Below are 15,741 nucleotides of genomic sequence, written 5' to 3'. Positions count from 1 at the left end.
CTGATAAAATGTTCTTAGCCTTGATGGAATCAGGACGCATCATATTATGAACTGCAAAAATATAGGCCTATTCCAGAAGTTCCTTTAACTGAATAAGCCCAAGAAACCAAAGTTGCCCGTGTTTGTTTGGCCAGCTGCCTGATTATTCCAGTTCCCGGCTCATAGCTTTATTGTAGAAAATGTCTGCTTCATAATGGGTCGGTCGTAAACTTTGCGCCGTAGCAGCAACATTTATTATATTGTTCTTGTTGTTCTTTTTGCTTTTCCTCTCCCTCTAAGGAAATACTTGATTCTCTTGCGGAGCTGTACTGTCTGTTGCAAGAGGAGGACATGTGGGCTGGATTGTGGCAGAAACGCTGTAAATTTCCGGAGACGGCAACTGCTATTGCTTACGAGCAACACGGCTTCTTTGAGCAGGTAGTATATTAGATTAAAAATTGACCATATAAATATGGCAAGCACACAGAGTGCGGGTGCGTGATTGTACTGGAAGCATTATATAATGTCCCTGTATTGAAGAACAGGGGCTGCCGACAACCTTGATATAGCATGTCTTACAAGTGGAGCTACAGTCAGGCAGCGCATGAGCGAATTTAATTGAAGGGCTTTTTCACGCCTCTTCAGACTAGCATTCCCCTGAACTTGACCTTTCTGATCTAATTGTTTTAGTTGTTCAACTTTTAATTGTTATGCTTTTTAGCAGGCTTGCTTCAACACATGTTCCAATTGTAGATGTTTTTAACCTTTTGATGGAGTTTGTTTTATTGTATATTTTAAAGACGTGGATATTTTATACTTGTAAACCACTTGGAAGCCAACTTTGTGCATGTAAGTGGTATAATCACCATGCGCTGTAGAGGGAAGTGAGGGGGAGAAGGGGCTTGTCAACCTGGGAGCATAGCCCACCTAGGAGAAGGAAAACTCTGACCGTAAACAACCTCTGCCTTGCGGGACATCTTTGGAAGAAGAAAAGGCTAAGGTTTCTGTAAGACCTTACAGAAATCCCGAGTGGAGTCCCCAAGGCACAAACATGCACAGCTAAGTATAGTACGAGAGACATGATTGTCCTGGCTGTGACAAGCTAATAATAATAATAATAATAATAATAATAATAATAATAATAATAATAATAGATTACATTGATGCCCCACCCTTCTTCTCAAACACATTTGTGATCAAGCAGTGCCATCAAAAAGGATGCGGGTGGCGCTGTGGGTTAAACCACAGAGCCTAGGACTTGCTGATCAGAAGGTTGGCGGTTTGAATCCTTGCGATGGGGTGAACTCCCGTTGCTCGGTCCCAGCTCCTGCCAACCTAGCAGTTTGAAAGCACGTCAAAGTGCAAGTAGATAAATAGGTACCACTCCGGCAGGAAGGTAAACGATGTTTCTGTGCGCTGCCCTGGTTCACCAGAAGCGGCTTAGTCATGCTGGCCACATGACCCGGAAGCTGTATGCCGGCTCCCTCGGCCAATAAAGCGAGAGGAGCGCCGCAACCCCAGAGTCGGCCACGACTGGACCTAAAGGTCAGGGGTCCCTTTACCTTTACCTAATGCCGTTAAAAATAAAATGCAAATATATTTTAAGCGCGGGGTGGGGGGTGGGGAGCGCAATTAAAACAAATTCAGAAAGAGATGTCACCAAATCACGTGCCTGGATAGCCTGATGAAATAGAGGAGTTTTCAACAGGCATCTAAAACAGTAGTACAGCGAAGGTACTTGCAATTAATGCAAATGGGTGATATGCACATTTCCCCCCCCACCATATCCAGGAGCGAGGGCCATACATGCACATCAGTGGCACCAGTCCTCTGCTTGAGGAAAGAGAAGCTTTACTGAATGCAACTGTGGATCTTATTGACTACAGTCTGTTGCACAGTCTTAATTCCGGCTTTTCAGATCAGGAAATAGTGATGCAGCATCTGTTTGAGAGTGTGCCTCCTCCTGTAGGATCCCGTGAGAAAATAAGCTTCTTCAATTTCTTTTAGGCACAGGAAACCTATGAGAAAGCAATGGAGAAAGCGAAGAAAGAACATGAAAGAAGCAATGCTTCCCCTGCCATTTTCCCAGAGTATCAGCTCTGGGAGGACCACTGGATTCGGTATGTTAATTGAATTTGTTCTACTGCTCGGTTTTGATGTATCTTAAAAGATTTGATGTGAGGCTGAACATAAAATTCAGAAGATATTGAGGAATGGGCAAATTTAGTTGAATCTCCTGTTGTTTAACTGATGCCTCAGGCCCATCAGTGGCACCATTTGCTATATTTTTGAACAAATATCATCACACTTATTCCAGATCAAAACTGCTATACAGGGAAAAAAACACCTTGCTTTTTTTTAAAAAAACAACAACACCTTTAATTTGCCATGGTTAAAACTTCTTTTTAAACATGACTCGGAAGCTGCACGCTGGCTCCCTCGGCCAATAAAGCGAGATGAGTGCCGCAACCCCAGAGTCGGTCACAACTGGACCTAATGGTCAGGGGTCCCTTTACCTTTACCTTCTTTCTTGTAACGGCTGTATGCTTGACTTTGCCTTTTGATTGTGTTTTACATATTTATTGTAAGCCGCCCAGTGGAGTTTGGTTGGGCAGCCTTTTAAGTGTCACAAATAAGTTCGTAAAATAAACTCCCTCTATTAACTATTTGAAATGGGCAAAGGTACTCTTAACCAGTGAGATCAACCTTGCGTTTCCTTTTTCAAGGTGCTCCAAAGAGTTGAACCAGTGGGAAGCTCTGACAGAGTACGGCCAATCGAAGGGTCATATAAACCCCTACCTAGTCCTGGAATGTGCGTGGCGCATCTCCAACTGGACCGCCATGAAGGAGGCGCTGGTGCAGGTGGGTGTCCTTCCCCTTTGTCCCAGAGGATCCGGTCTAATCCATGATTGTACAAAGAGCAACTGTTGGAAGGTGGGCCTGCAGCTCCTATCAATGGAAGCTGCACCCTATGGGGTGGTGGTGCGCTTCCTTGTGATGGAGTGAGCAGCCAGCGAAGCTCGTGCTCTGCCTGCAGGTTTCCCAGATTTTTGTCCTAATTATTTCTTCAAGGGAAGAAGATGCTGATTGAGCATCTGCAAATGTAACACGGACAACTGGCTTCTGCTTCCAATCATTCTTGCCCTGTGTCTGGGGAGCTTTTTTAGCAGACGAGAGGAAAAGGGAGGCAAGTGAAGTGCGCAGGTATGCACACTGCAGTCCCCTGGTTCTCAAGAAACATCTGTCAGTAGGACAAGATGAAGAGAGTCAGGCTACTTTCCGTGGCTGCAGTGAAGACAAATACCTTTTGAGGAGCTAGATGCACTCCTGCCTTCGCAATCTTGCTTATAGGAAGGTGCTACCTCCCAGCTCCATTCCAAGTACACTAGAGCTAAAAGTGAATACTGCTAAGAGTTTTTGTTGTTGTTGTTTAGTCGTGTCGGACTCATCGTGACCCCATGGTCCAGAGCACACCAGGCACTCCTGTCTTCCACTGCCTCCCGCAGTTTGGTCAAACTCATGCTGGTAGCTTCGAGAACACTGTCCAGCCATCTCATCCTCTGTTGTCCCCTTCTCCTTGTGCCCTCCATCTTTCCCAACAACAGGGTCTTTTCCAGGGAGTCTTCCCTTCTCATGAGGTGGCCAAGTATTGGAGCCTCAGCTTCAAGATCTGTCCTTCCAGTGAGCACCCAGGGCTGATTTCCTTAAGAATGGATAGGTTTGATCTTCTTGCACTCCATGGGACTCTCAAGAGTCTCCTCTCCAGCACCATAATTCAAAAGCATCAATCCTTTGGCGATCAGCCTTCTTTATGGTCCAGCTCTCACTTCCATACATTACTACTGGGAAAACCATAGCTTTAACTATACGGACCTTTGTTGGCAAGGTGATGTCTCTGCTAAGAGCCAGTGTGGTGTAGTGGTTAAGAGCGGTAGTCTCGTAATCTGGGGAACCGGGTTCGCGTCTCCGCTCCTCCACATGCAGCTGCTGGGTGACCTTGGGCCAGTCACACTTCTTTGAAGTCTCTCAGCCCCACTCACCTCACAGAGTGTTTGTTGTGGGGGAGGAAGGGAAAGGAGAATGTTAGCCGCTTTGAGACTCCTTAAAGGGAGTGAAAGGCGGGATATCAAATCCAAACTCCTCCTCCTCCTCCTCTTCTTCTTCTTCTTCTTCTTCTTCGCAGCCTATTTAGTTTGGGATGGCTCTTTGCCTTACTTTTGTGTTTGAGCCTCCTCACAGCAGGTGACCTCCGGCAAATCCCTTCTCTTCCCTGTTTATTCTCTTAGTCACAGCAAACCAGTGAGGACTATTTCTTCCCTTCCTTGGATGATTGTGCTCCTCTTCATTCTTTGTTAAAACAGGGATGGCGAACCTGTGGCCTTCAAGATGGTATTGGACTGCAGCTCCCTTAACCTCAGCCAACGTCACCAGGGATAATGGGAGTTGGCCACGGGTTCCCCATCTCTGATGTCAAACCTAAATAGAAAACTACAGGTTATGAGCTTGTTCTGATGTAAAGGGTTTTTTTTATTATCATTTACCTGTGGTTGAGCAGTTTAGAGTGGGCTTTGAGATCACTTCCCCACCCCCTTCAGGAACACCAATTCCCCTACTAAGTAGCTACATTAACATTTATGTTAATTGATTTAACCAGGGTTCCTGCTTATGCAATAATCTGAAATAGTCTCGCATTGTGATTTCAGATACCAGGTTACAGGTCCGGTTGCCCTTGGCCTCAGGTAGCAAAATGTCTTGGGCTGGTGCTAGTTCACTTGGTACCCTGGTTAGCTCTAAAGTCACTGCTGATGCACCTCATAACTTAGGCACAATGGAGAAATGCATGTTTCAGGAAGGTGACAATGGTGGGACGGAGCATGTGATTTGTCAGCCAGTGTCCTGTAGGAATAGCTGCCAAAATATCCACATGTAAGTAATACTGAGAAGAGAGCAGAGTCATTGTCTCTTTCCTGACAGGGCATGGTTCTTTCAATAGTTCTGAGCTTTCGTTTGTTTCATTTTGGCTCCAGAATTTGTGCACTAAGCTAAGTGCAGCATGGTCTGATGTACTTCCTCCTCCTCCTGAGTCTCTCTGTTTACTTTCTTAAAGCCAGCATTGGGAACGAAGGCATAAAACACTCCTGATGGCTAATTGAGATGTATTTCAGTTCGGGTGGCATAATTTCAAATAAAAAATGCGTTAGTGATAGATCATCCACTGCTTTATTCAAAGGCAAGATGCCCTGCGTTAGTCCTTAATGGCACTGCCTTGCAGAACTTGCACGGCATAGCTCAGCAACCGAAAGGACAAGAAATCAATAAAACATGTTTTGAGGCTTTAGTTAGCAAATGGCAGAAGTGGAATGGCTCAGACTGCTCATCGTTCAAAGTTCTTAGTCAAAATAATTGCAGCCTGGGCCTCCAGCAATTAATATTGCAGCCGGGCATGTTAAAATAGTACAGGTGATGCACCTGTTTTTCTTAGTTTAAAATCACGGCTTAACATTTTTTCTGTTAATGAGTTTATTTTTCATTTTAATTCAGAGGGGTAAAAATAAACATAATATGGATGCAACAGAAGACATGTGAGAAAAACTGCAGTTAGGAGGAATGGTTCCAATACTGTGCTTAACTCTTAGTTGAGCATGTGTTTCACTGGCCCCAATTCAAATGTTATGGTTAAACCATGTTTTGCTCATTGGCTTTGTGCCTTGAGCTTGTGTGCTACCTTCCTCGTTTTCTGTTTTGCAATAAGTATAGTTTGTTGGGATGTCCAAATCAGGCAAACCGTGATGATGAACAGGCTGATACAGACATAATACGTAAGCCATGGTTCATTCTAATCATACTTCCGACGCCAAAGCAGGGTTTATGTTCCTGATGCACAGGCGAATTATGGTTTGTATGATTTCCCTCTGCCTCTTCCTTCCCTGAAAGTCCCTAGATGCTAAACCATAGTTCATCAGATTGCCTTGGTTTAGGCATCAGAGCAGAGCATGACTTGATTTTACACCTGAATTATATCGCAGCCTTGGGATTTCTTCTTAATAAGTCAAGGTGCAGAATAGGTTAAATGCCTAAACGTATTTTGAGCTCCAATTTTGTCTCGTCTGTTGGAGTAAAGAGAGTTGGAGGATGTAGTTGTTCTAATGTAGTAGCTGAAAAACAACAGTTTTCAAATAGGGGAGCTTTGCCCTTTATGACACACCATTTAGTTACATCCTGTCTCCTTTGCCATCTCAACTGAGCAATGTGGATTTGTATTCTGATTATCCTTGTCCTTTCATAGGAACCACTTGAGAATATATGAGCTAGAACCATGTGTGTGTGTGTGTACCTGATGAGTTAGTCCTTCATAAAACCGGGGCTGCTGTAGAGCATTCAAAATCTAGTAGATTGCTTCAGGGCGCTCTGTTTTTCATGTCTAAAATATCTTGAGTGTGTGTTCGGGTTGAGTGAAATTCAAGCTGTATTAAACATTTATAAAGCTAAGTGGCTGCGAAGAAGGGAGGACTGGTTTCAATATATAGCTCCTTCTTGTCTCACTGGTAAATCCATAATTCAGGCATGTGGGGGGATATTTAAGAACTTTTCTACCTTGATGCGATTTATTTCTTTAAAGAAATAAAAAAAGCTCAGTAAAGCTTACTCAAGTATCAGCATCATCCACATAGTAACTTGTCTCTGATTGAAGCTTTCCCAAGAATCCCAGCATGAATCCCAGTGAAGTTCATATTTAAGTCAAACGACAGCTCCTTGCTCAGAATTCTGTGTTCTGTCTTAATCTGGTGTGCTGAACTCAGCCGTAGTCTCCCCCACCCTTTTGTGTTTGCATAAGCTTTCAGCTCTTTGCTGGGTTTTAATGCAAAGCTACGGGGTGTGTTTAACTAGGAAGGTTAGTGGTTACAGCATGAGGAAAGAGATGAGCTGTGTGTGAACACTCCTAGACGGGAGCTTGCAAATGTAGCGAGAGACCAGTCAAAATCTAACCTGAATGTGAACTGTAGACCAGCTGTATTCTGCAGCATTGTACCCTTTGAGCTTCCCAACCACATCATCATCATATTTTTTTATTTATACCCTGCCCATCTAGCTGGGTTTCCCCAGCCACTCTGGGCAGCTCCCAACAGAACAATAAAAACACAATAAAAGATCAAACATTAAAAACTTCCCTAAACAGGGCTGCTTTCAGATATCTTCTAAAAATCAGATAATTGTTTATTTCCTTGATATCTGATAGGAGGATGTTCCACAGGGCAGGCGCCACTACCAAGAAGGCCCTCTTACTGGTTCCTTGTAGCCTCACTTCTCACAGTGAGGAAACTGCCAGAAGGCCCTCGGCACTGGACTTAAATGTCTGGGCTGAACGATGGGGGTGGAGATGCTCCTTCAGGTATACTGGGCGGAGGCTATTTAGGGCTTTAAAGGTCAGCACTAACACTTTGAATTGTGCTCAGAAATTTACTGGAACCCAATGTGGGTCTTTCAGGACTGGTGTCGGCAGCCACTCCCAGTCACCAGTTTAGCTTCCTCATTCTGGATTAGTTGCAGTTTCCAGGTCACCTTCGAAGGTAGCCCCATGTAGAGCGCATTGCAGTGGCCTAAGCGGGAGATAACCAGAGCATGCACCACTCTGGCGAGACAGTGCTCAAGCAGGTAGGGTCTCAGCCTGCGTACCAGATGGAGCTGGTAGACCGCTGCCCTGGACACAGAATTGACCTGTGCCTCCATGGACAGCTGTGAGTCGAAAATGGCATAGTTGCATTGTATCTTGGAGTGGTGGGTGCTGGAGTTGCAACATGACCTCAGCACTATAGTTCATCATCCTCCCAGCCTGCCACACACTGCCATTTCTGATGGTTTATGCTTCTTGACATGTGTGGAAGCAGGCAAAGGCTAGAGTTTACCCCGAGATGGAAATGCAGTAAATAAACAAATTCAAGGGCTGTATAGAGTGAATCCGTTCCGTTCAAATCAATGGCAACATTTTCATGTAATTTGAGATTTGTATTATCTGGAGACATCAGTACTAGGGTGGATGCTAGTGGAAAATATGACTCTGTGGGGGCATCCTCATGCCCAGGAAAGCCGTGTTGCAAGAAGCTTTGCTCTCAGTGTCCAAGTGCTTCTATATATTGTTTCATAACTGTGGATTATGTTTGAGGTAAAGGTCCATACTCTGTACTTTTAGCATTGGTTAAGGCCCTGAAGGACAATTTGGGATATATACACAGACACACATAATATCGAGGAATTTAGCATAGGAATGAAACGGGCTACGTATTATCTCACTCAGCTGTGAAATAGGGAGTTGAAATAAACATGTCTTGATAAAGATTGCTTCCAGGATGAAGGAGGCCTTTTATCTTTGAAGGGGTGTCCACAACTTGAGTGCAGCCATAGGAAATGTAAAGTTTTCTGCATTATTAAGAAAGGAGGTCTGGCGCTCTGAGGACAGATACCTGGTGCAGTCCTCTCTCCTGAAAACTGTACTTTACTCAGCTGTTGGATATTCACATTCAAATCCCTGTTGGTTTAAAGTTTTAACAGAACCACAATCATGGAAGCCCAATCCCTACAATAATTATGGAATCATTTCATAATAATGAACATCATCATATTTTGGTGCTGTTTCCACGTTCCCCCTCCCCCTGCAGCTGTGCAATACTGAATAGATTGCAGGGTAGAATTGAAGCCTTGAATTGCAGCCAAGTGAATTGATCATGTCTGACAGCTTCGCGTTGTGAAGGCTTGCAGGCTGAATCGACGTGACAGCCACCAGCAACTGTGGACATGCCATAGCTGGAGCTTGGATTGAAAGAGAGATTTTCAGTAATGAGGCCTATACTAATGAACTAAAGAGAAAATAAGTGAAGCTGTAAATTGAGCTGCTCTGGATTTTTTCTTTTTAAGCCAGAAAACATGTTTTTCATAAATACAGGGATGTTGAGGCCTAATTGCCTCCATGCTGCTTCTACATTTATGCTTACTGTCCACTTTCTACTGGAGGTAAATGGCTCTGGAGTTGCTTAATGTGACAATTTTGAGCCACCTATATAAACTCAGTACAAAGAACTGGAGATCTTGATCTTGACCAAACAATGGAAAACTGTGTTAAGTTCTATAAAAAGTGTGTCTCTGGACCTCAAATTGAGACTCATGCAAGCAAATACAATATTTAGAATGTACTGGACTCCATTATGCTGGTCATGGACAAATTTAACGATACTTGGAATTCATTTTTATAAATGCCATATTAGGTTACGGTCTGGTTAACCGCAGTTACAACTTTTTTTAATGTCTACAAGTGTTTTTGTTTCATTTTGTTTTCTGAATGAGTGCTATTTCTAAATCATCTTTGCATCTTATCTTACTCTGTGCACTTGTAATTATGTACTTCTTATCTTTCAGTAAAGAATATAAAATAAGAAAGTCCCACCTGCTCCCACCAACATGGTAAATTATCGGGCATGATGGGAGCAATGTAGTATGGAGGGCTACAGGTTTCCCTCCCTTATTTTAATGTCCGCCATTTTTTTAAGCTAAGACAGTTTGTTTTAATGCATGTGTGTCTGCCAACAGACCTTGGTTTGTTTGGAGCTCACCGAGTCAGGACATGAAACCATAAGTTGATAACTAGTTTGCAATCAAAGTTTTCTAAATGTGGTTAACTGTTACGAAGCTTGCAAACTATTGTCAAGCAACAATTTGGACCCCTTCAGCACAAGGGCAGCATGGAGACAGGTGTGATCTTAGGAACTTAAATCCTGGTCAATTTTGCAAACCATGGTGTGAGTTTTTAACCACGATTAGCAGAAAGCACGGTTTTGCGTTGTGTCTGAAAAGCCAGCCGCTCCTTTTTTTTTTGCAGTGTTTTCGACTACAAAAAGCATTGTAATGTCTTGTTTTGCCCCAAGGTGGAGTTGAGTTGCCCCAAAGAGATGGCATGGAAAGTCAACATGTACCGTGGATACCTGGCAATCTGCCATCCCGAGGAACAACAGCTCAACTACATAGAGCGTCTGGTTGAAATGGCCAGTGGCTTGGCTATCCGGGAATGGCGAAGACTTCCTCAGGTGGTTTCACATGTTCACACGCCCCTTCTTCAGGTGAGCCAGAGATTGCTGTGAGTTGTCAGACCCTCCTTTGCGGGGGGGGGGGGTATTGTTTTGCTAATTTGTTTTTAATTATAGGCTTGTTTTTATCCTGTATTTTATTCTGCAAACTGCCCTGGGAACTTATGATGAAGTATATAAAACAAATAAATAAATCTAGGACCCTTCTAAGCACAGATAACTTTTTGTCGTTGCTGCAAAAGGTGCTTCTGAGAAACCTAGACTTTAAAATCAACATGCAGGCACTGTACAGAGGTTTGTTCCTAGGTTTCCTGTAAGGAACCGTGCAAAGAGCAAGGTGTATACACACGCATGTACACTCATCTTGATATGCCGTGCCTGTTTTTACCCCCATGGCACTCAGCGAACAAAAAATATTGCAGGACATCTTATTCTATTTGTTTATTAGACCTGTTACCTGTCCTTTACTGTAAGGCCCCAGGGTGGGTTGCAGCAATAAAATATACAATTATTAAACAATTGCAATCATAAAAGAAGCAAAGTTTTGAAACAGTTCCATACATAAAACCATTTAAAATAACCTCACGAATGCAATACAATATCTATCTATGTAAATAGTTCAAATGGAGATGCAGACTGGGATCATACTGGAGGTTGTCTAGGCATCCTTGCATCCCTTTTGTGGCATTTTCTGCCTTTTTGTTTTAATGACTTGATAACAAACTTCAGCCTTTCCACATATTAAGACGAGAGCATGTCTGAAAGAGTTAAGATGAATAATAGGCAAAGTGCTGCATCGACCTCTTTCAGCAAGTAGGAGCTACCATTTCAGTTTGCCACACGCGCACGGCTGTAAGAATTAATAGTGATAAATACATTCTCAACACTTCCATGTGCATTGCGTGGCGTGTCGAAAACCTTCGTATACATTCTCATTGTCAAATTGCTAAAATAGGCAGTGAATGACAAAGTTGCCAGCATGGCAATGAAGCTACTCAGCAGTAATTACTTTTTCCTGCATCAGATAGTGAGTGATTAAATACCTGCTAGAAAATTAAATTTGCATGATGAATGGGAGTAGGATGAAGGTTAAGCTATTGTGAGCGCTGAAATTCTGGTGATTGTGTGTGTGTGTATGCCTATGTGTTTGCAGGTGCTGGTGGTGTTTCTCTCCTTAATTTATTTTGTTCCCAGAGATTTGTGTGTACGTGTAGACAGATTTTTTTTTTGGGGGGGCAGTTATCTTAGTTGATTAATAGCTAAGACAAGTGTTCATCTCTCAAGAAGCTGCTTTGTAAATGGTTACATCTCTACAAAGGATTTGAATTCCAGTAAAGTTTATAGGCCTGCCCAGAGCTTAACTAACTCTGTGCCACTTTTTGGTGGCTGTCAAAGTGCTGCTGCATTGCATTTGTCTTGCATAAGGTGAGTACATATTGGATTTGCAGAATGTGTTCGAAGGAAGGGCTGTTTGAAGTAAGCCAGAGTGGGTGACCAGGGGTCGCCAACCCTTTTGGATCCATAGGTACATTTGAAAAATTGAGAGTGTGCTATGGGCACCATCATAACGGGTTGGTTCTCTTACCCCTCCCCAGTCACACAGAAAAAGTTTATGCACTCCTCTCCATCCTTTTTTCCAAGGCGTCTGCATAAGTCATATCCAGTAGAATTAAAAAGGGTCCTCTTGGATTTGCATGATTTCACACACACACACACAAACACACACACACCTCAAATAACCCCTAAAACAAATTAAAGTTTACAGTGGCAGACTGAAAAATTAAAAAATGTGTATTAGATGCTTGCTAGCACCACAGAAACATTGATCTAAGGCAGCTGGAGGGCACCACGTCCACTACCTAGGCTGTGCTATTTTACACATGCTGTTGCACCTAGTGCATCTATAAGCTCTCACTCATTTGTTTTTTTTTTTTTTTAAATATATTTTATTAAGGGTTTTCTTGTTTTACAGTGTAAGTGTAATGCCTCGTGTATTTTTTTTTTTCCGTGTAACATTTTTACAAATCCATTTCATTTGTTGAGGCATTAGGAGGAGAAGAAAAGAGAAAAAAGAAGAAGAAGAAAGGAGGGTGGAAGGAGGGGAGATGGATGGGGGTGGGGTGGGGTAGCGGTGTTTCTATTATGCTTAATGTATGTAGTTTGGTGTCAGCGTGCTTGTGTTGTTCACTTGTGTTCCTTTGGTGGTGAGAGAGGTTGGGGTTGGCCTAGGATGTGATTGTTTGTTTGTGATTGGCTGTGGTGATCTTTGTTTTCGTGTGTGAGTGAGGTGGGTGGGTGTTTTGGATCAAGTTAGCCATATTGATTTGTATGCTGTTGGTGGATTATTGTCATTGTCCTGTTGGGCTGTGTATGTGATAAAGGGGAGCCATACCGGGGTGAAGGTGTCTTCTTCTGTTTGTCCCCGTGTCAGTTTCAGTTTGTTAGTTAATTTTTCTAGTAGGGCTGTTTCCCATACTATTTGGTACCATTGGTCCATGCTTACTCCTGACAGGTCTCTCCAGTGTCTGGTTATGGTGTTTCTGGCTGCTGAAAGTAGGTGGGTTATGAGTTCTTTGTGGAGTAAATGGGCATTGTTGTCTTGGAAGATGTTTAGTAGGGCCAATTCTGGGGTGAAGTCTAATACTTGCTTTGTTATTTTACATATTTCTTGTATGGCTGTTGTCCAGAATAGTTGGATTTTGGGACACTCCCACCACATGTGGAGGTATGTGCCTGTGGAGGTGCACCCTCTCCAGCATTTTGGTGAGGTTCCTGGGTGTATTAGCGCTAGTTTCCTTGGTGTTAGGTACCACCTGTAGGTGAGTTTCAGTGTGAGTTCTTTTCTTTTTGTTGATATGGATTTAAAGGGGGGTTTAGACCACATTCTGGTCCATTGAGTGGGGTTAATCTCATAGCCTATGTCATTCTCCCATTGTTTTTTGATTGCGTCTAGGGGATTTGCGGGATTTTGGAGTAGTATTTTGTATATTGCGGATACCGTCCCTTTACCATTTCCCTTTGTTGTTAGGAGGAGGTTTTCAAAGGTTGTCAGGGGCCTAGTTGCTGCTGATTTTACTGTTGGGTTGTTTAAGAGGGCATGTAGTTGGTGTTGTGTTAACCAGGGCATTTGGGTGTCTTCTAGTTTGTCTTGTATTTCTTGTGTTGACAAGGGTTTGTTATTTTTATAAAAGTCTATTAGGCGATATAAGCCTTTGGTTCGCCAGGCTTTTATCTGGAGGTTTTGTGCTGCATGGTGGAATAATGGGTGGTACGCCAGGGGGATTAGTGGGGATGGGGTTGGGGATAGTTTACCTATTTGTGTTTTCCATGCTTTGAGCATGGTCTGTGTGTACCTGTTAAGTGTTGTGGGAATTTTCTTTAGTTTGTTTGGGAGGAGTGGGTATGTTGTGGTGCAGGTGTTTTCAATTGTGTCCCTCTCTAGGTGTACCCATTGTTTTGTCTCATCTTCTAGTATATATGGGATTATATGGCGTATTTGGTTGGCATTGTAATATGCTTCTATGTTGGGGATTCCCCATCCTCCTTCTGAGGTGGGGAGGTGCAGAGTTGTCCCAGAATAGAGAGGAACAGTTCTCAGTCTAGAAGCCAGGTACCCGGTTCTGAGTCCCTGTGATGGTCAGTTTAGCTTCCTGGCCTTTACTATGTCCTGGAGAAAATAAAATCATTTAATCAGCTTTTTCTTAGCGATGAACAAAACTTTCATAGACCCACCATTTTACTCTTCTCCAAAGCAATTCAGAGACATGTCAGCATCTGTATAATGCCATATGGCCAGTGAGTGGCACTTCAAAAACAGCATGTTATATGCCGTTGGAGACGACAGCTGTTTGGTGTTGGTGTTGGGTTAGCAAGACCCCTGCCATGATCTTAAAGCAGTTTTTCTGTCCCAGGGAATGTGTGTTGTTTTGCATTAATGGTTATTCATGGCCCTGTTTATTTCCTTAGAAGAGGGTGGATAATGAACCTTGATAATCTGATCAACAGCATTAAAAGAAATCAACCAACTATATTGTGACGTTGACTTCAACATTCTTCATTGTAATGTGTGAATGGTCTTCAATGGGCAAAACAAATCACTCAGCTGTCGGTGCTGCATCTTTTCTTCCTCCTGAGGAACCAATGACACATGTGCTATAACTTTTACAACCTTCATCCTCCTAGGCAGCACAGCAAATAATTGAACTTCAGGAAGCAGCTCAAATAAATGCAGGGTTACAGCCGGCCAATCTTGGGAGGAATAACAGCCTGCATGACATGAAAACTGTTGTGAAAACTTGGAGGAACAGGTTGCCAATTGTGTCGGACGACTTGTCCCACTGGAGCAGCATTTTCATGTGGAGGCAACATCATTACCAAGGTAAAAACACCCCAGTCCCATTGCATCCTATTTCGGGGAAGATACCCTCCCCTTTCCACCCCTCGCATAAAAAGTATGAATTTTTGACTTTCCAAACACATAAGGAATTGTGATCTGATTCTTGGTTGGCAAGGTGATTTTGTTATTCCGGCCTTTTAGAAAACTATTTCCTAAAACTGTTGTATCTGAGACCTGTTCCTGGGACAGAAATAAAATGCAAAAAATTGAGGGTGAGTTTAAATTTCCATTTTCATAAGCAGGTCTGGGGAGAAAAATCTCCAGGCACCAAAACAGTTGATGCTGGTTGATTTAAACTTCAGGCTCTTTATAAGGCTGGGGCTTAGGTGTATGAAATGTTTTTCCACTTCGTTGATGAGGCACAATCATGTATATTTGACAATGTGCATCAATCTGGGCATTGAAGCATTCAGAGCCAAGACTGGGCAGGTGGGTGAGTGAGTTCATATGTATTTTTATCCAGCTTTTTAATCAAAATATTTTCTGAGCAGCTTACCAATAGATCAAGTCGCATAGTACAATACAGACAACAACAAAACTCAATAAAAACAACAAGACAAAGCAAGTGGAACTAGCATAGCACAGGCCAGCAAGATAAGGAAAACCTGGGTACATAAAACGATAGTCACCTGGTGACTGAAAGCTGATGGATTTGGTGCCAGGCACATTTCCACTGATGCAGGACATCTGAAAAAAGTCATTTTCCTGGTTTTCACCTACTTAATTGCTGGTGGCTAGGAGCACCCAAAGAAGGGTCTAGAATAATTAAGATAATCTGACAAGTTTGCATGGGAAGACAGGTCCTTCAGATGCCCAGTTCCCAAGCAGCATGAGGTTTTACATGCTTAAAACCAGCACCTGGGATTGTGTTCAGAAGTTGCTCAGGATCAGTAACATAGCTGCTGTTTTGGGACCAGCTTAACTTTCTGAGTAGCATTTAGATGTCTGACTCTGGCAGGAGGAACGGAATATATTAGCTGCTCTTGCTGTGATACGAGTCACTTTCAAGACATGAAGGATTGGATCACTGGTGCCGGGAGAAAGCAACTGCTTGTGGAACTCATGCTGTGTTATAGGTTTAGTGAGATACGACCAAGCCAAATCTCCTCCCAGGCTGACAAGTCCCACCCCCTCCTATGATGTGACTGAGAGGAGGTGTTTCAAAGCTTCTTTATTTTAAACAAGGGCATGTCAGAAATTTCCAGCTGTGGGGAAGGGGGAACATGTGAGCCTTGGAAGAACCTGGGTTCATTCATGTCCTTCCAGGTATGTCCAAACTGACACAGGGGCTGG

At 43.1% G+C, this 15,741-nt stretch overlaps 1 protein-coding gene across 5 annotated transcripts in view; it reads left to right on the top strand.

Moving 5' to 3' along the window:
- The window catches only part of TRRAP (transformation/transcription domain associated protein), a 163,684-nt gene that overhangs the window by 92,990 nt on the left and 54,953 nt on the right, over nt 1-15,741 (top strand). For all 5 annotated transcript variants that reach the window (XM_083711195.1, XM_083711196.1, XM_083711193.1 and 2 more), the window contains 5 exons: nt 280-417; nt 1,987-2,099; nt 2,706-2,841; nt 9,894-10,085; nt 14,235-14,430. In XM_083711195.1, the coding sequence (XP_083567321.1) occupies nt 280-417; nt 1,987-2,099; nt 2,706-2,841; nt 9,894-10,085; nt 14,235-14,430 (775 nt within the window). The remainder of the gene's footprint in view (nt 1-279; nt 418-1,986; nt 2,100-2,705; nt 2,842-9,893; nt 10,086-14,234; nt 14,431-15,741) is intronic.

Source organism: Podarcis gaigeae, assembly GCF_964106915.1.
Source record: "Podarcis gaigeae genome assembly, chromosome: 14".
Classification (NCBI taxonomy): domain Eukaryota; kingdom Metazoa; phylum Chordata; class Lepidosauria; order Squamata; family Lacertidae; genus Podarcis; species Podarcis gaigeae.
Note: the sequence above shows the minus strand (reverse complement) of the source record. Positions and strands in the feature narration are given on the sequence as shown.